General features: G+C 41.5%; 1 protein-coding gene across 1 annotated transcript in view; it reads left to right on the top strand.

The window, feature by feature from the left end:
* The window catches only part of LOC121182623 (serine/threonine-protein kinase BRSK2-like), a 155,751-nt gene that overhangs the window by 111,307 nt on the left and 23,675 nt on the right, over nt 1-20,769 (top strand). Inside the window, 5 exon segments of the mRNA XM_041039229.1 lie at nt 77-217; nt 11,288-11,404; nt 15,916-15,949; nt 16,081-16,149; nt 17,674-17,820. Of these exon segments, the coding sequence (XP_040895163.1) occupies nt 77-217; nt 11,288-11,404; nt 15,916-15,949; nt 16,081-16,149; nt 17,674-17,820 (508 nt within the window).

The following is a 20,769-nucleotide window of genomic DNA, read 5'->3' as shown; positions in this document are numbered from 1 at the left end:
TTCCCTTCCTCATGTTTTATCTTTCATTCCTCCGTTCATTCCCTGGTCTCCCTTTCTCTACCTCTCTGTCTCCCAGGTACCTTGTGCTAGAACATGTGTCTGGTGGTGAGCTGTTTGACTATTTGGTGAAGAAAGGCAGGTTAACACCTAAAGAGGCCAGGAAATTCTTCAGACAGATCATGTCTGCCCTGGATTTTTGCCACAGTCATTCCATATGGTAAGTGATATGATGCACATGCAAAAAAACAAAACAAACCAAAAGCATAGATGCTGCTGCTCTGCATGTTTTTGAGGGTTGGATTAGACTGGTATAAGTGTGCCAATGAAAAGAGTACGAGAAGCAATTCTAAGTATCCTTTATTGATGTTACTCCTCACTTTATTACAACTGAAAAACAAATATAAATTTGTCAAGGGACAATAATGAGGAAATGAGAAAGGTAAGATAATACTTGATAAAAGTACTTTGAAATATATTAGGTGTAAAGAGCACATACATTTATTTAATTGAATGTGAATTAAATTGAACAGAATGTGAGGTGATCTGTCTACATACATACAAAAATATACATAATATAAGAAGTGTACTCCATATACACATCTATCTTTGTAGTGTAATAAAGTGAAGTCACAGTGCAGTGCACCTGTTTGTGCAGACGTGTCCGGTTTCACTAAGAGCAATTCACCATGCAGCTTTAGACAAAAGTGAACACCACAGGTTTCACATAAAATTGCGGGTGCTTGGACTTAAAACCATAAAAGGCACATTCATTTATCTGCAAAACATAAAAGAAAAAACATCTTGTACAGTTAAAAAGATAAAACAACCAATAAACAACCATACCCAGGAGGTGTAACAAACTCAATTTGGTTGTCATACAACATTGAGCAAATAATGAGTTTCCAAATAATGAATTCTAAAATGATACAGATTCTTCCTGAAGTGAATCTACAATTTAAATTTCAATCGGTTTATTCATAGCTTCAGATTGCTGTTTAGTTTTCAAACCAGTGATTCAAAATGGAGATTACAGAACTGAGAAAAATTGAAATTGCTTGTTATGAAAGTGTTTAGTTTTTCCCCTTTCTTCTTAAAGGGTCCCCTTTTACAGCTGAGGACGGCTGACATGTTGTCAGATGGAAAGAGTCAAATACACACACTTGTATCAGATACAGTGCTCAGGCATCACTTTTAGAGTTCAGAAGAAATTGCTTTTTTGTTAGTACATCGTACATTTTCATAGCAGTGCTCTATTCAGTGTTGAGTACTTGTATTTGGTGAAATTTGCTTCCAGATAGCTACTAATGGGGCACATTGTGATTGGCTTCAGGGGGTAATTTAACTGTTTACCAGTTCGTAGACTAGAGGCAATCATATGTACTTCAGAAGTCAAACATATCAGCGGGGACTGATTTTTTTTTAGCACTCATTTGTGTGTAAATGTGTGTGTGTGTGTGTGTGTGTGTGTGTGTGTGTGTGTGTGTGTGTGTGTGTGTGTGTGTGTGTGTGTGTGTGTGTGTGTGTCTGTGGTATATACAGTACATCCATTTGAATAAGGAGGAGAATGAGTTTTCTTTCTTCTCCTGTGAGTGTGTGCCTTTGCTCTGCATTTTGTCCTCATGCGTCCACATAGCAGAGCACAAGGACCATAGAGCACAATAAGTTCAAGTGTATTTATTTTTACCTCAGTCACAAGTAGCTCTCCAATAATTTTGAAACAGGGAGGAAAATTAATAGATGAGATAGGAACAAAAAAATATGTAACTACATTCAACCATCAGGATGGCTGAACATACAATACAGTAGGTGCTGGGTAAAACCAGAATTTGTAGATTACATGGAAATAAGAAAACATGCAGGGGGTCCCTGCTCCATCTCTCCATCAGTTTCAGGGTCCTTGGCCTGAAAAACGTTGAAGATCCCTGTTCTAAGGTAATGGCAAGAGAGACTATTTTTAACAAGCTGCTAAACAATTCAGGCAAAATATGTTTGGGGTTATTCTAATAGTTATGTTCTTGTATTTCAATAATGTTTCTTTTATTCCTTTGATAATTATACAGTTCTGGCTACATTTATACTGTTTTATTTTATCAGCTCTATTTCAATCCTGTTCTATTTTCTATCTGTATTTTCTTATTCAGTCATTGGCTGTTACTTTTGCTGTACCCTTACACCCCCTTTCTTTATCTGAAAAGTGATATGCCAATTACTACTGCAACCCAAGGCACTGGTTTGTGCAGATTGAAGTTAATGTTATTTAGCGATTTTCTCAAGTTAAATTTGCAGCAAATGTGAGAGTTTTTCATTGATAGGAGCATTAACTCAGCAGGTGCAGTACATGTCAGGCATAGTGATGTTGTAATTCAAATTTCAAATAAGCTAAAAATTGAGAGCGTAGCAACGGCAGAGAATGGCCAGAGTAAAGACTGGATCGAGGGTGCTGCTTCACTTTATTATTTGGAAGAATATTGAGGTCAGTAGTAATTAAAACATGGTCATTATGCAGCACAATATTAGTTTGTTTCCTTACTGCTCACTTTGCTATAATATTCACAGGCAGGGGCTTCAAATTACAAACATTAACATATCATCATAAAACCCCAGGACAGCCATGGCCAGGCCATGGCCGATATCTTTTCTCATTGACACGATGACTCTTAGCCAGCCAGTCGACTCAGGATGATAATTTATGTGATTCCATCATAACTTCTGTGCCAAGGCTGCTGTGGCAGAAAATGCTGCAGAGAGAGAGAGAGAGGGAGAGAGAGGGAGAGAGAGCGAGAGAGGGAGAGAGAGAGGGAGAGAGAGAGAGAGCGAGAGGGAGAGAGAGAGGCTTTTCTACTCTCCTGTGCACAGTCTAGTATATTTGAAAGTTTCCTGCTGATGATGAAGGGAAAACCAAGCCTGTGAAAAACAGTCATGGTGTAATACTCCCTAGAACCTGGTGCTCAGTACTAAATGCCTGGCAGGCAGATTTGCATAATGTTACACGGGCAATTAAAAGGAGAGAATTAAACTGATTTGTCATGGAATGATTAGGCGTGATTTGATATACTTTGTATTCTTGTACAATATAGTTCCTAGAGGAGGCAATTACATTTTGTCTGCTGTTTTCAATAATAAAGCCATTGTGGGAGCTGTTATACACAGTTTGAGCTACTACATCCTTGTGTCAAAATGACTTCACATTTCGCTGATTATCGATGGGTGATATGCTTGAGTTCAGTTGATTGTTTGAGCCATCAAATGAGTAAATAATGAATTCAGTGTTGAATTCTCAGAGAGAACTAGAAGGGCACTCAATAGAGCACATACTTCTGCTGATGTCGAAGAACATACACCAGAGCTCAGAGACAAAAAAATTCAAATTCGTAATAAATGATCTGGATCGGTCCCAAAATTTAATGGGCTCTTCCCTGGCCTACGCCCCATCTTGCCACCAAGTTTGGTTCAAATAGGTTCTGTAGGTTTTGTGTAATCCTGCTGATAAATAAACAAACCAACAAACAGACACAGGTGAAAATGTAACCTCTTTGGTGGAGGTAATTTAAAAAAAAAAACAAGATGTAAGTTGTGTCACTGGAAATAGAACAAAACTGCTCTACCAAAGGCAATGAGAATTAGGAGTCTTTTACCAGTGTGTGTAAATAACTGACTGTGAAACAAACAGATTAGGCCAATTAGGAGAAAGCACCTGGGACTGACATTAAGTGTATGCACGTACATTTATTAGCTTTTAAACTGCTCTTTTGTTTGTAAGATTTGCAAGCAGATTTATCTCACCCATCCCGTTTTACTTTGTTGCTATCTCTCCATCTTAGCTGATCCAATCCCTTCACTAACTCTCTTAGAAAATGATGCCTTGTAAATTTATCATGAGAAGGATTATTTGGGAGTGTTCCTGCACCCTCTCGCCCTCCTCCCAACCTTAATTAGGGGCAAACAGACACTCGCAGCCCTTTTACATCCCTTACATTCCCACTAATGAGATCTCAGCATCCCCTTAATAAAAAGTGTTTCTGCAATCATTTCTTCCATTTCTACTTGTCTGTGCAGGGGACCTACACAGGCCATTAGAAGTGTTCTCTTTTCTTTGTGACTCACCGTGCAGAGGGGGTGGGGGCAGGGTAGTCTCGTGCTCCTCTCTCGTTTTCTGCACACCTCCTGTTTTCACTTCTTCTCATTGCCACATGCTTCCGTCGTCCGCCCACGTTCCCGTCCCCAAATATCTCTCTGGAGCCAGTTGGAGTCTGGATATGAATGAAAGAACGTAGAAGGGAAAGGGCTGCTTATGACTCAGTGTTTCCTCGGCCTGATTCAGATCGCTCTTGGAGTTTTCTTTTCACGTGGAGGGAGAGAAAGGGACAACGTGAAGCACACGAGGATAGCTGACGAGGGAGATGAGGCAAAGATAGGTAAAGGCGGGAGATAAACAGACATGGGAGAAGAATCTTTAGTAAAAGATATTTATCCCCAGATGCCTGCAACAGTTTTTGCTGCATCTTGTCAGCTCTGACATTCAACAACATACACATCTGCTGCACAGTTGATTCACTCTCCAGAGAAGTCGATGTGGCAGTCTGCCCATAACGGCAAACACCCAATAGAGACACCGATTGATTGAAAAGAGTAAAAAAAGTGTATTTTCCTTGAACACTTGACAACTGCTTGTGTGCTTTTTATCCACAATTGAACCATATTAACTTGTGCTGAGAGGTTAAGTTTATACAAAAGAAAGTGAAGAATAAGAGAATGTAATTTGAATGTCATTATCTACTCGTTTGGCTGCCTTCTTAATACAATTAAACTTACTGTAGAAAGCACTGTGTGCTCTGATTTCCTGTGATAAACCTAGTGCACTATGTTTCTATTCCCCTGTTAGCGATAAAGATATATTGTATTGATTTTTTTTTCAGTGTATCTGAAGCCACAGTGAGACCATACCCAGGATTCACCCTGAGGTCAAGTGAACTGGGGTTGACATCGAACACACCCCTTTATCACTCCCCAGTAATTTTATCCACCCATTCCCCCCGTCACACCACTATGTCCTATGCTGTATATGTGGAGATTTGCTTGACCTACAACACACGGCACATTTTCATGAGCCTGAATACACGCGCACAGCCGTTCACCCACAGAACAGGCGCAGAAGCGCAATAAGCAATGAGGGATTTCACCTCAACTATAATGTGACCTGTCCTCCTTCTCACCCCTGTTCTGTTTGTTTAGTAATGACTTAGGTATTTCCCATCGTACCCCAGTTAACAACCCTAAGTGTGTGTGTTTAATACCAAGTGACTGTGTGTGGGTGTTAGATAAAGACTATCTGTCACATAAAGTAACTCCAACCATCCCACTAAGTAAGGCAGAGATTTTTATTGTACCTTAGAGGAGAACCCAGCAACTAAAACTCGTAGCTTCATCATACGTGCTCACACACAGATTGACACAGTCACACATCATCCTATCCCTGACACTGATGTGCACATCATTGCTGCCACCTACATGTGCACAAACAAACACCTGGTCCAGAAGTCACATTAAACCCACGCAGTGGCATAATCGTGCGCATCATCCATATCCTCCTTTTTCTCTCTCTGTGTCTCTCTCACTCCCTCTGTCATTAGCTGCTTAGTTCCACTCTTCCACAGGTTTAGGGAGTGACATGCATCTATCCGTGTCATCACTTGCTTAAAAATCTGCAGAGGCAAATAAAGGAAGCCGCAGGTCCTTTTAATTTATCAACATTTATCTCTCTGTTAGGCTTGCCAATATTGTGGAAATTTTCAACCATGGCATATAATTGTTTCTTGGAGAAGTGATAAATGTTGTTATATAGTACATTTTTTATAGATATAATAACCAGAAATAGATATATAGAAATGCCTATTTAAAAGATTTGACATTTGAAAATACCTTGATTTTCAATCCAGGTATTTGTATTGATGGTGTATTGATAAAAAAATAATGTGGCAATGTGCAACAGAAACTTGCAAATGTAGCAAATAAATCACATACATGCATGAAACATGACTTTATCACTTAAGGTTAACTGAAGAGATGAAAAATAGAGGCAGATAATGTGAGGAGTGGTGGTGAGACCATAACTTTCCTCACATGAATACAGGAAACAAATAAATGCTGTATTTCCTTCATATTTTCTACATGATTTTCCATCGTTTGAGGTCTGGCCTTCTTTTAATTCCTTCTCATCGATGCTCCCTCTTCTTCTGCAATAGTTTAATGGCACCAAACTGAAAACTTCCATAACCAGCTGTTTATCTCTATGTGTCCAACTCCTGATGTGGACATGAGTATGGAAAGGCACATTAATTTCCTTGTTTGTTTGTTTGTTTTGCTGTAAATCTGGTTAAAATTTGCATAACTTTTTGATGGAAACCTGACTACTCTTTCTGCATAACTTCTCTCATTTTTTTCATCTATTGTCATCTTTCTGCAACATGCAGTTCATGTTGGCTTTTTTCTCATGTTCCATCCTCTGTATGTCTATCCTTCTATCAGTAGCAACCTGTGCCCTTGTGGCTGTTTGTGGCTGTGTTTGTCGACATTCTTAAAAGAGTTTTCCAAGATGACAGTCTGTCTATCTGCCTCCCCGTAGAAAGCCTGTACTTATAGCCTATCATCATTACGGCTGATGGCTGCTAACAACACAGAATGGAAATCTTTTTCTCTGTCTCCGTGTCTTTTTATTTTTCTGATATTCTCTTCTCCTTCAGTGCCAGTTAAAGCACTGATGTGTAACTGGGTGAGAGGAGGGAAGTTGATGTTGAGAAGAGGATGGAGAAATGGAAATGGGATAGGTAAAATGGGTATGGAAGATGGAACAGGAGGATGGAGAATGAAAGTAGATGAATTGAAAGTAGTAGGTTGGTTTTGGGTGCTTGATTTAGTAGGTATGGGTTGGGGGTTGTTAGGGAAAGTGTATTGTAAAAAAGATGGGTAGACTGAATGAGGGAAGAAAATGGGGGGTAAAATAAAATAGGTAGTAGGTAGTATAATAGGTAGTAAAATGATAAATAGAAAACAGGATAATGAGGAGAACAGAACCAGCAGGTTATAGGAAAAACAAAAATGACAGGCTGTTACGCCAGATGTGAGATACTGATAATGACTCTTGACCTTTATAATTCTGGACAAGTCACAAGTGACTATTTTAAAAGGAATTTTGCACTGCTGTTCTGTGTTAGATGCCTGATGTGCTATGGGTCTTTAATATCTACGCCACTCCTTCACTCCAATGCTTTTCTGACAGCTTGTCTGTTTATTCTGCCTTGAAGGTCTACTGCTCATCTCTATCTTTCCCAGTCGAACTCCTCCGGATTAAGAGCAAATGCCGGGTTGCACAGGCAGATTTGGCACAACAAAGCAAATAGTTTGTTTATTGCAGATCTAGCCATCATTGTAATCCCACTTTTTAGTCACTGCATAACATGCAACAATGCACTGCTTTCCCCAGTGTTGCTCAAAACCCCAGAGGAAAAGATAGAAATGCCCCAGATGACTCAAGGAAGGAATGGTATTATAACCCGTCACTAGAGAGGCAAATTTTGCGAGGAAAAATAGCAGTGATTTCCTCTCAATACTAATCCAGTTTGGTATAAGCTGGGACTGAGTACTATACTATAGCTATCCAAGGTTCCTCTCCATATAAAGTTTGCAAAAACATTAGCACTTTGTAAGTTGCATTATTTACATACACATTAACGCACTTGTAGTCTTCGTCTTCTTCTCAGCCTTTGTTGGCACATTCCCTCATTCCTTGATGCATGATTATCACCTGTAGATCAGTGGCATCGTGTGAAAGCACTGGCAGGAATGTGTATCACCATTTGCATCCTTATGCGTGTGCAAGGGACAGACAAAAAGGGGACCCACAAAAAATGCTGGTACCAGTGGTCAAATATTCCATCTTAGTAGAAATCTTTGTACAAGACAAAGTTGTTCAGGGTATGGGCAATCATTAAGGTACTGCAGTTGACATGCATCGCAAGTCCTCCAGACATGGTATTATAACAGTTCTTGCAAGAAAATTTGGACAATACTGCAATGGTGGACATTCGTATTGGACTAAGTTTACAAGTTTTCTTCTCAAAGGGGCTGAGAAGAAACAGACTGAATCCTTTAGACAGCAAAAATGGCAAAAAAAGACAACTTTATCTTTCTCACCCTTAATTGCTGTTAATACACAATTAACCCCGTTGGCTAATGAGTGATTGTGCGTAGCACATCCAAGTCAGCAGTCAGAACGTTGTCCTCTTTTGCTAATGCCTATAGAAGATTAGCCTAAAGCATTTTTAGTGAATGTGCATGGGCTCTTTCTAATTGGGTCAACAGAAGCCTAAAAAAAGTTTAAAAGGGAAAGATAGAAGGAGGAGGATGACACAGGGGTGCACCGGAGGCTAAATGGGTGCATTTCAGCTCGCAATGATGGTTAAAAACCCCTCTCCAGCTAACAATAATGATACCAGAATAGCTTTAGTACCTCATGAAAATGCAAAAACAGGTGTGCTGTTTTCCCGGCATGTTAATGTGTCAAAAAGATGCATTTGAGCCATTAGTGTTAGTTTCAAGTGTTCTGGTTTAGCTAATTAACGCCACATAATCTTTGCGTGATAGCGGGCATAACAAGAGATGATGTTAAACATTGTGTGTGTCAAATGTGTCACCATGGGAAAAGTATATTTTCACGGCTGGAGAAAGTAGTTACGAAACATGTCTGGGATATTGTAAGGATGTGAGCCCCAAGAGGACAACGTTCTATAAAACACAACAGATCAGTATGGTACATGCAGATGATCATGGGCAATTAAGAGCTCGGTGTTAAATTGCAAGAATCATGTCTAACAGCCCCACTGGGGTATAAACCTGGCTCAGACCGCATGTAGACACACACATGTGCACTGTAAATGAAACTGATCAGCATTGTAAGAGCTCAGAGCACAGTGAACTGTGAGGCCTGTGTACACACAGGTAGATCTGGGGAATAGATAATATATGCTCTCATGGTGGATGGCAGTACTCATCCTAAAATAGTGGCCCTCCTCTGGTATTTGGTGTTTTCATTTTTCTGTTCTATTTTTTTCCTGTCTTCCATATGGGCCAAACCTAGCACTAACATTTATACTGTTTCATTTCCTGAGTGCACAAACCACCTGTGCACTCATGATATGTACAGTATTTTGGAAAAGTGCCCCCCGCCCACCCCCCCTCCAAGACTTCCATGCAAGATAGTGGCACACATCTCCTACATTTCTGGAAAGTACCACTACAGTTACATTCAAGCTCACTGCAGCTGTTGAGTCTGTTTAACAGCGCCCACTCCTGCATGACATATGAGATTCCCCTGCTGCAAGGCCTGCTGTGTGAGCAAGATTACAGTAGCAAAATGCAGCCTAATGTGTCAGAGAGGCAGTTTAATGTCCCACTATGGATACCAGGGTCCTGACAACCAGTAAAGCATCCAGATGCAATTTGTCCGCTTGATGCTGTTGGCAGATAAATCCACTGCTAGCTTCTCTCTTTTGTGCATCAGTCTCTTGGGATTCAGCCCTTTGTGCTTTACATGTGATACACGTGTGATTACATAATGTTCATGCCATGTTTTTAATAATTTAGAGGCTCACAATTTAATAGTGCTTAGATATTGGTGATTCTGCGATTAGAGTGGCTTTGGCTCCGTGGTTGGGCTCTGTGAAGATCAGGATGCTGCCTCCCCTAATGCTGTCAATAGCAGACCACATTTGAGCACTGTCTGAAACACCAGCTGCAGTCAGAACTGTCATTGCCGCTGCTTTTGTCACTGATGTCAAACCAAATTATTTAACGTTTTCCGGGCCCTTTAGTCTGGTTTATGTGTCGACAAAGTTACGAGTTGACCCTCAGTCATGTTTAAACTCCAGTCACAAGTGATTTGTAACTTTCAGCTGTCTGAAGCATTTTATTGCCGGGAGAAACATTATTTTTTTAAAGCATTATTTTTATCAGGCAGAGACCACTTTCCTATATGGCACTGGCCTGGTGAAACAGAGGCAGGATTATACACACAAATGCACTGGAGAAGCCCAGTACAACCACAGTCTCACACCGGTGGCCCCTGAACAGTTCAGTTAATGTTTGTTCCTTCCTCTTGTGCTTTGACAGTATTAGTTAAAAGACTAACTCTCAGGCTACTGACATCCCTGCCAAATGATGGTTGTGTGAATTGATAAAGGTTTTAGCCTGGGGAGAACTGTTTTAGATGCTATCTGTGTTTTATTTCAATTATAGCAGGGATCACAGAGACTGCCAGTGACCAGCTGACAGCTAATCCCTCAGGACAGGAAACGAGTTGTACAGCAGCCGATGTCATTTAAGGTTAAACATCCATTGTGATGAGGCAACCTTCAAAGCCAGACGCATCATGCTATTGTTCCTCTCCCCTTTCTATCATTAGTCTAAAGAGAGGATGAAAGTCTAGTTCATGACATCCTGACAGCCCCCTGGCTCTATAACTGTCCTCCTGATTACAAAAATCATAGAGGGAGGTAAGCAAGTATACATGTCTGTGATGTCTGTGGTTTTTCCCTCAGCCTTGGCAGACACCACAAGAACAGCACAGTATGATGTAATACAAGCCTCAGTCCTGGAAGCGATGTTAAATGCGTGATAAAGTGCTAACGCCACTCCGCTTTTGAACAGTCACTCATCAAAATTGAGATTTTAACCTCCGACACAGCAACAGCATACGTGACATGAGAAGTATATTCCTCTCAATGGTCCCTTTTAAGGAGGGAGATGGTGTCCGCTGGATATTATCCCCCTTGCTGTGTTTAGTGGTAATGAATGGCAGCTAATGAACACCACCTCTGCGGCTGGCTCCCCTTGACGCCCTTTGCTCAACCAGTTTGCTGGTGGCTGTCTGGGAGATGAGAGGAGGGGGATGAGGGGCCAAGAGGGAGGGAAAGAGAAGGAGAAAAGGACACAGCAGGGGGCTGTCACATCTCGTACCAGCCCAGTGCTGAGGTGGGAGCCCCCTAGTTTCAGCATGGACAGATCAAAGAGAGAGGTGTTGTAGAGAGGAAGAGGGGGGTGCTCAGTAACAGATTAATGTGCTGTGTTGTTCACAGTTGCGTGCATGGATGTGGATCCCAGCCAGATCCACAGGTGTTTTGATAGACCTTGCAGCACACCTTTCATTTCTCCTCATTTTCACTGGTTTATATAACTTATGATGTATTATTTCATGTTTCATTAACTGTTTTATGTTTTTGTCTCGATCTTTCAGCCACAGGGATCTGAAGCCAGAGAACCTGTTGCTAGATGAAAAGAACAACATCAGGATAGCAGACTTTGGTATGGCCTCCCTTCAGGTTGGAGACAGTCTGCTGGAAACCAGCTGTGGGTAAGTAATATAGAAAACACTGTGATGCCTTCCAGTGCAATGTCTACCTGACAGTTGAAATTTAGATGTTGAGAAGGTCCTGAAGGTAAAAATAAGTCATAGTTTAGGGGGCAGGTGGAGTTGCCGGTAGAGGTGCTGTGTTCTCGAAGCCGTGCGGAGTTGATCTCTTGATGAGAGATGGCTGGTGTCTCTCACAGAGCGTGCTATCTGGCTGTGAGCAGGGCCAGGGCCATAGCCACACATTAACATTACTGCTCTCCATCTCCTCATATCTGATGCTGGGTTTTATGATCTTGCAGTCACGACCACGCCAGGCCTATCAATCCCACAACGACTGTAATGAATTCACTTGCAGGAAAAGTCACTTTCAAAGTCTTCCGTATATGGTCGCCCACACTGTGGGAGTGTTTTTATTTAACCCTGAAGTGTAGTGAACAGTGAGCAGGGTCACATTTGTCAATAAAAAGAAGCAACACAGTTGATGATGGTTTACTTTTAGATACTGGGCTCATAAACTCAGGGACAGCATGCATTAACAAGAAGTTTTCAGTGCAGCACAGAAAGTTGTTCTCCAAGAGATTCATTTCACTCTCACCTGGAATTCACACTTGAAATGAGATATCAGCCTGTAACCATGGCCGAACATAATGGGTATACATGAAGCAAATCGGCATTGTTTTTAGTATTGTTTCTTTGTTTTATTTTACCCACCTGATTTAGTTTTATGTACCCAGGATGAAACGAGATAGTGAAACTGGCCATGATCAGTCTTTGTAGGTAAACTTCAAAAGTTAAAACACATAAAGAACATAGTAGATTTTATGATTTGCATGCCTTCCTATGGAAATTATACTTTACTTTGCACTTAAGAAAAAAAGATTTGGATTATAAAATAACAGATGGAGTCGTACATTGATGTGTCTCTCAGAGCTGATGTGGAATGATAAATCTGTAGTTTTAGAAGAAAAAAAAAACAGAAAAAAAAATCTAAATGACTCCAGAAATGCTTCAGAAATTTGTGGTGGTATGGTGAGTTCTTTTACCAAGGGGTGAAGCACCAGATTCCTGGTGGTCTTGATGTCCTGGGGAGAATGTTTGTACTGTGGTTACACATGACACTGCACACAGCGCTGGGAGATAGAGAGGCCCTGTGACATCTGTCCCCAGCTCAGACCTGATTCTGTCCAGATTATTCCTCCAAATCAGCCGCAACTGAAATTAGACACACTTGCATACACGCAATTCTGCAAACACACATGCGCATATGACGCTGGCGAGGCTTAGTTCATCCCTGACCTCCAAGATCCTTTGTCCTCTGTTTGTTTGGTTGTCTCTCTGCCTGTCTCTTTCTGTCTCTGACTCCCTCCCTCTCTATAATACACATGCGTGCTCATTTAAGCATGTGCATGCACACACACACGCATGCAGTTGAAAGTGTTGCATAATTTTTCTCCCGCCGCAGCACAGCGCCTAAGCTCTCATGACTCATCGGAAGAGATCAGGTCAACTGAGAGCAGAGCATAGCTATCTGCAAGTAAAATGTGCGTGACTGAGTCATTCTGCAGCCATGATGACCACGCTGAAGTGTTTCCTTTTCCTAGAAAGGCCACAGAATGCGACAGCTCTTACTCAGCTTTTCGCAGTATCCGGTAGACCAGCTGTATCTATATTTGATTGCATTCTGCTTCCACTCTGAGCGATTCTGCTAACCGATCCCAGTGCAGTACATCTGCCCAGTCCCCCGCATCCATTTACAAAGTGCTAATGCTACCTGTTGCAGGTGGGAACACAGCGTTGTCTTGCAGAGATGCAGGCACACTCCCACAGACAGCTAAGCAAAGTAGTTCTGTTTTCGTTACACTCTCAGCTCCATCACCACGTCCTGCTCTGTTTGCGTGTGTGTGTTCCATTTGTGGAACACACAACCATTTGCGAGCTCCATTTGTGTTTGTCTGTCGGTGCCTAATACATGTGAATGTGCCATAGACTGCGTGTGTGGTTATTGATTATTCATGCTCTTCCGACTGTCCCATCTCTAAGTGTAGATATGACAGTTTTTAATTAAATGCATTTATCTGGCCCCCTCTCACCATGCAGCAGGCTGACACAAATGTATTCCATTTGCCACGGGTAATGGAGCTGAGTGAAGATGAAACTCGCCCCAGGTAGAGTAGAGGGAGCCTCGGAGCACATACATAAATACGTGCAGACATACAGATGTATATATGAGGAGAGGTATTGACAAGCACATACAAATATGGATCCAGGAGCGAGCGCACAGCCTACTTCTCTGTCTCTTTCTGGCTGCATAAGCCGTGAGTTCACCAGTGCTCGCTGTTTAGTTCTGCTGCACTGACTGATTAAAGGAAATTATCTTGTATGCAGAGAGGAGCCACACACATTTGGCACCATGAATTGATGATGAATTTTCTTCAAGTTGAGCTGCATGTCTCTCTAATGTCAACATTGCTGGCCCGTATTGCTCTTTCACTGCTCCCTTGGGAACACACATCTCTTAAGCTGATGATACTCTTCTCACAAACTGTGTGCAATATGAGGGGACTTTGTGAGCTTATGAAACTTGGAGGGCTTGTTTGAACTGGTAGAGATCTCTTTGCAGTGCCGACACACTGACACTGATGAGCTCTTCTGCATAAATAAAGACAGCTTGTAATGCATCTTTATCATTTTTGTCTCCCTTTATTCTGCCGGGCAAACCACTCACAGCAGCAGTCTGTCCCTCTATACTGTAATTTGTAGCCCTCAGAGTATAGCCAAATTTTCTGCCCTGTCTGTTGATTTTATTTATGTGATGTTAGTGGTATTAGGCTGAGAGAGTAAATGAACTTTAGCAAATAGCAAGAAAAGACTGATGTTAAGTCAACAGATGCACAACTGTTCATCAAAAGGCTGCATTTTTCACTCTGGTCAGAGAGAAGTGGTTCTCAAGGTTTTCTATTTATCAGCTGTGTCCTAGTCTATAATCTGAACTTCTGGTGTGAGCAGCAAGGGATTTTTTTATCATAATATAAATTTCATGAAGTATGGGCTTTCATATGTGACCAGAATTTTAATGTTATGAACTAACATACATTTAGATGACCTATGTTCATGTCTTCAGGTAAATTAGACCATTAAACACAGGTAAAAGCAACAGGATACTCTGCTAGACAGCTCGGCTCCTGTTGAGAGAGATTAAACTGTTTTGGAGAGTGGGAAAAGTTTAAAAGCTTACATATTTCATCAGTGTTTGCTGTATAAAATTTGCCATATACAGAGGGTGGCATGGCTGACTGATTTAATCGAATGTTCTAGTACTGACAAATTAGAACTGAGCTCAAAGCAGAAAGCTTAGATGCTTGAGTTCCAGCCTTTACCTTCACCCTGTGTTTGCCTCCTAAAGCCTCCGCAAATAATGAGTTTATTTTCACACTGGTCCCAGCTGTGGCTCGTGGCCTTCATGAGGCATAACTAGAGCAAATCTCAGGCTTGTTTTTTTTTTTTTTTTTTTTTATTCCAATCTCATCTGCATAATGCACTATGACACTTGCAATCAGGACGGTTGTATTTGCATAGGCTCGCATTTGAACTTCCCCTGTTGACATGGTGGCAGTGTTTGTTATTGGTCGGTATTTTGACAGCCTGAGGAAGCCAGGCCGTCAGAGCTGGTATTCATGAATACAGGAGACAACAGCTGAGCTAATGGGTGCCATGTTTACAGACTTCAGATAGCCTCTCATTAGAGCCAAATACCCTGCTATTAGATAAGACTGAGCAGGAGGAGAAGAAGGTGGAAGACATCGCAGGGCTGAGGGGTTGAGGGAGACAGGTGGCTGATTTGCTTTCTACACGCCCGTCACATGAGAATCGAAGGAACATTCTGAAATTAAAAGGCTGTTTACTTTATTGGATCATAGATTGGTGTAAAGCTCTTGTTATCCTGTTTTATGTCAAGATACTGGATTTGGAAATCTGGCAGTGTGAGAGCACAGGGAAAAGTTCCACCGTGTACATAAAGAATAACAAGACACTCGACAGCTGCCCCGATCATCCGTAGCCATTGGCTTATGGAGCAGCTTTTGCGGGGTCGCTCCATAAATCTTCATACGATATTGATGTGTCAATCTAGTCATTGGGTTTACTGTCAGCCCATCCAGCTGCTGTAAAGATTAGTGGGTCTGTTCACTGTCTGCTGTGAGAGGATGCCCTTGAGTGAGCATGCAGGAGGACATCCAAACACCCTCAGGATGTCTAAACTCCTGATGCACATCTTGATCTATGTTCACCGGAGACATTTATTGTCTGCCTATATTGTTCTTTTCACATTTTCATACAGTGCCGTATGACTGTTTAACATTTGCTGTGTCATGATTGCATAACCCTGACTTACTTTGCAGTACAGCAGTTGATATGGAAAAGACCTTAAATAACCTTTTTTTTTTCTTTTTTTTCCCGTTACTTCCTTAATTCATTCACTGTTTACACTTTTTTTTTTCCTGTTTATCCAACAGCTCTCCACACTACGCTTGTCCAGAGGTTATCCGGGTAAGTCATTTTGTACAGATTCACAATATTGTTTCTGCTCTACTAGCTTCTTTTTTCTCAGTCCTCCATCTTATTTTAACCGACCCTAACACTCTGTCCAAACTTGCTAACAAATGCCCTCTTGTCCTCAGGGAGAGAAGTATGATGGGAGGAAAGCAGACGTCTGGAGCTGTGGGGTCATTCTTTTTGCCCTGTTGGTGGTGAGTGTCAGCTTGTTCCCCTCTAACTGATGGTGATTGGACTGACATACAGTTTAAGATTCTTCAGTGAAATGTGGCTTAATTTTACCAAAAAGTTTTGCCGTCCCTTAGCCATTATACCCACTGTAATGGATCTATATAGTAGAAAGTAAGTAAATCTTTTGACAGGAGAGTCATGACTTTGCACTTTGGCTGTTGACTCGAGGTTGACCTTAGCGGAATGAGAAGATGGTGGGAGCTTGAAGCCACCGCGGAGCCTGAAGCAGAAACTCAGGGTTCACGGAGTTAAATCCAAAATCCTCGAAAAATGTTGCAGAGACGCCCTCAAGCTGAGATTCTTGCGCAATAGAAGATCAGAGAATAGAAGCATCTTTTTATTCATTATCCTGTATCCACACACACACAACGCTGTATCCATAATCAGGTCTATTCTCCAGCTACATTATGTCTGTGGTTCCCCAGCCGTGCAGCCCTGAAGCTTTGTTTCATCAACAGCTGTACTGTAGTTCCTACACACTCCTGCTCCATGAATAATTCATGCATCCAAACTGAAAGAAGGGAGCCCAAAATAAACACCAACGCTGACAGGGCAGCTTTTGGCCACAGGCCCTGTGTATTTGTCTTTGTTTTTGCCTCTTTCTCCCTCGCTCCGTCTCTTTTCTGTCTCATATGTGTGTTTACTTTTGTTAAGGACAGTCTCCATTGTACTCTCGTGTTGCGTAACCCTGACGTTGTTTACCACCGTCTCCATCGTGACCATACTTCTATCACTCCAAACAAAAGTTTTTTTTTCCGCTGTCACTGTTTGACTGCAGATGAATTCTACCTTTCTCATGTTTCGTCCTGCTGTCTGGCAGCAAGATAACCATTTGTCTGATTGTGGGAGACACGCATACTCCCCAGCAGTTAGGCTTCGCTTAGATCATCTGTTATACAAGCCTGCCCTCTTTTTTTTCTCTGCCTCTTTTCATTTCTCAGCTCTTCTCTCTGTCTTCCTCACCCTTTTCCTCTTTCTCTCCCCCTCCATCTTGTATACTGGTGGAGGTTGTCATTCATCAAACAGCCACATCTGTGAGGTGTCAGCTTGCTCTGATAAATGACTCTGATGAGAGAATGCTAAATGAACGAGGTAAATGAGAAAGCTGGGTAATTATTGGAAAGACCCTGTTTTCAGATCATCTCTGTTTATTATTTATTTTGCACCGCTGCTGAGGACAGAATGCTCTAATTGAGAGAGTTGAGCAAGTTGAGAAAGTGAGTCTGTTCCTTACGTCATGCAGGATTAAGACTCAAAATGTGTTTTTGTTTCTTCTGCCGACCCTCATTTGTAATTCACGTTCTTTTCCTGTTATCTCCCCTCGATCGAGTGAAGTCTTATTTTCTGTTCTAATGCCGGCATTAAAACAAGTACAGACTCTTTCTGCTCTATTAAGTTTTTTCGTTCCTACGCTTACAGTACATCTTCATCATTTCAAATGTCTTTTCCCTTTTCTCACTCTCTGCTTCTTGCCCATGACTCTCCAGGGTGCCCTGCCGTTTGATGATGACAACCTGAGGAATCTTCTGGAGAAGGTGAAGTTGGGAGTGTTTCACATGCCACACTTCATCCCTCCAGACTGTCAGAACCTTCTCCGTGGAATGATTGAAGTGGACGCAACCAAAAGACTAACGGTCAGTTCGGTTAAGAGACTAGATGATAGCAAATCATCATGATTGTGTTCATATATGTCTGTGTACTGTTGTTTTGAGCTGCTTTTCATGGTTTTAGCTTGGCCCTTTAGTTCTAATAGAGGGAAATCTTCATGCTACAATAATATGGTTTGCCCAAGCAATATTACGTGATAATATGTGATATGTGACAACCATCTGGTGGTAGGTGGCTACATACAGTGCTTAACAAATTTATTAGACCACCTGTCATAAAGACAAGAAAACTTCAATCTTGTTTAAAACTAAAAATTGTTATTGTTATTTATTTGGCAAATAACAAACATAGTCCTTTTTTACACATAATAACTGAAAAAGAAAAAAAAACAAAACGAAAAATCAAGCGTCACATTCGACCAACTAATTTTTCTGTTCAGGAATGCAAGTAAATCACTATAATTTGACATCTTAATCAAGAAATAATTATGTGCTTTACTATTTTTTTTTTAGTTTTTTTGTGAAACAGTAAATCTCTGCCTTCACACACTTGTTAGTACTCCAATATTTAAGTCCTCTGCAGTACATGTTCTTCTTCATCAGTATGCATGATGTTTCTATTAGGGATGCAGCACCGAATATTCGGCCACCGAAAATTTTCAACCGAAAATGGCCCAAAAGTGCATTTCCGGTTTCGGGCCGAAAGACTTTCATCACCGAAACAACACGGCCGAAACCGGATGTTGTGATGACGCAAGCGAAAACCGCGGCCAGTACGAGCTTGTCTGGAAAGGCCAACATGTCCGCGGTGTGGACGCATTTCAGTAAATCTGAGAAAGACACACGGATAGGCATTTGCAAAAATCAAGAGCGGGTGCATCTGCAAAGAATTTCTCCACGTCGGCTTTAATTTCTCACCTGAAATCCAAACGTCTGGATCGCTGTGCTGAATATGAGAGGAATGCAGCGCAGAAAAGGAAAATCCCTCCGAGCACGCCCACTCCGTCTGTGGCGGACGTTTTTGAAAAGGCAAGGAAGTTTAAAACTTAAAGCGCTGCAATTCTTGGTGCATTTGTTTTTGTTAAAGGCCTACGATTAATATGAGCTATGGCAATCTTTCGTTTTGATACACTATTATGTTGTAGTCCTGCAGCGAAAATTTTAAAATGCCTTTATATGCACTTTATGTTTTTATGAGAGAACATATTTAACTTTACAGTCTTGTTTAAAGTAATTTATTCTTTGAAACATTCATATTCATGTAATCGCAATGCCTTGCAATTTTAGTGAGGTTAGTACACAGTCATAGCCATAAACGCAATGGTACTAATAATTGGCATAATTTCTTTCAGTGTTTCAGTTTTCGGCCTTGGTTTCCTCATTTTCTGTTTTTGGTTTTCGGTTTCGGCCAAGTTTCATTTCGGTGCATCCCTAGTTTCTATACTACATAAAGGTACACGGTGCTCTTTGCACCTTATTATGCACAATTCATACATTCTCAGTGACTCAATGAGACTGGAATTGTATCTGTATTGTGATATTTCATATTCGTGGTCCACTACCAGCACTGCTTACTAATGATGGTGTAGAACCGGCAAAACAGATTTAGCTGTTATTTGAGACAGTATTCACAAGAAAAATACCCAGACATATCGTGTCTGGGTTAAAAGAGGAAAATCATTATTTTGCAAATTCACAGCGAGCTGGGAAAACTTGTAATGCTTCAAGGAGAGAGCATGATGGCAGAGATACACATTCAAACTGAAGTGGCTAATATCAACTCGGCGCTGGCAAGCCAACCAAGTTTTTTTGTTTGTTTCTTCTTTCCTCCCTTGTGCTCCAAGTGTGTTTTCCTCATCCGCAATTCTGTTTGAGTTCCTCCTCAAGTACAGGGTGTGAATTCAGGAGAGGACTGCTGTTTGTGTACTCTCCCTCTGCACTGTTTAGTGCACTCATCATAATGCCAGTCCCTTTCTACACAGCAACTGATCACCTTGGAAAGGTGGCTGGAGGAGAGCGTGAGAACACCAGAGATGTAAAGGGCAGAGAGTTAGGATAGAGAAAGCAAGAGATGGACAAAGGGAAATGTAAATAATGAAAGTGGCCAGAAAGCTCAAAAGTATATATTTCACAGACAGATGGAGCTGGCCTTTGTTCTTGTCACGCATTTCACATTCACACGATGCACAGGGATACAGACCTGCTTGCAAGCTACTGTAGCTGCAGACATATAAAATAAAAATGCACGTTTTCACATGCATACTGTATGTGTACGCCATCTCTGGGTTCTCCAGGTGTGTTTTGCGAATCGGAGCAGTAAACAAAACTCTTTTCATGCACTGGCCTGTTAGCAAATGTGGCCACACAGCCTGTAAGTGGATTCTTCTGCTCCAATCCCCCATGCATTAGCTTATTTTTCACATTGTCAGAGTGACTTTAACTAACAGAACGGTGAAAGACACCAGTAAAAATAGATCATAAAGCTACAAAGAGAGAGATGCTCATTTGCAGCAGAGTTGACAACTTAAAGGTGAAGCCCTTCATGAAAAGCAGCAAGTGTTGAAACCTCATCTAGAAAAGACCCCACCTCTTTGGTATGCTGTATGTACACTAGGTGCTTTATTTTTCTATTCTCTCTGCCTGACGAGGACAGGTCACCCTGAGATCCCGTAGATATGTCCACCAGCCTCCAGCGCTGTCCTCTACAAAGCATTACACACGGACAGAGCTGCTGGGAGAGAATATGCTACCTGTCCACCCCCCTCTCGTGCATGAGGGCTCCAAACAGAGCTCTGGGGATGCGTTGTAACCTTACAGAATGTCAAATAGCCCTGTTAGATCGAGCAGAGTTTTAGTGGTGACTGCCCAGTCATGGATGAAGCCAGGTACACTCAAGGGTGGAAGTGACATCATAAGGGAATGTCTTCTTTAGTTAGGGATTATTTATAATAATGTTGACAGTAGTTTGCTGAATCA

Source organism: Toxotes jaculatrix, chromosome 5 (assembly GCF_017976425.1).
Source record: "Toxotes jaculatrix isolate fToxJac2 chromosome 5, fToxJac2.pri, whole genome shotgun sequence".
NCBI classification, from domain to species: Eukaryota; Metazoa; Chordata; class Actinopteri; family Toxotidae; genus Toxotes; species Toxotes jaculatrix.
The sequence above is the reverse complement of the archived record's forward strand: the minus strand, read 5'-3'. Positions and strand labels throughout refer to the sequence as shown.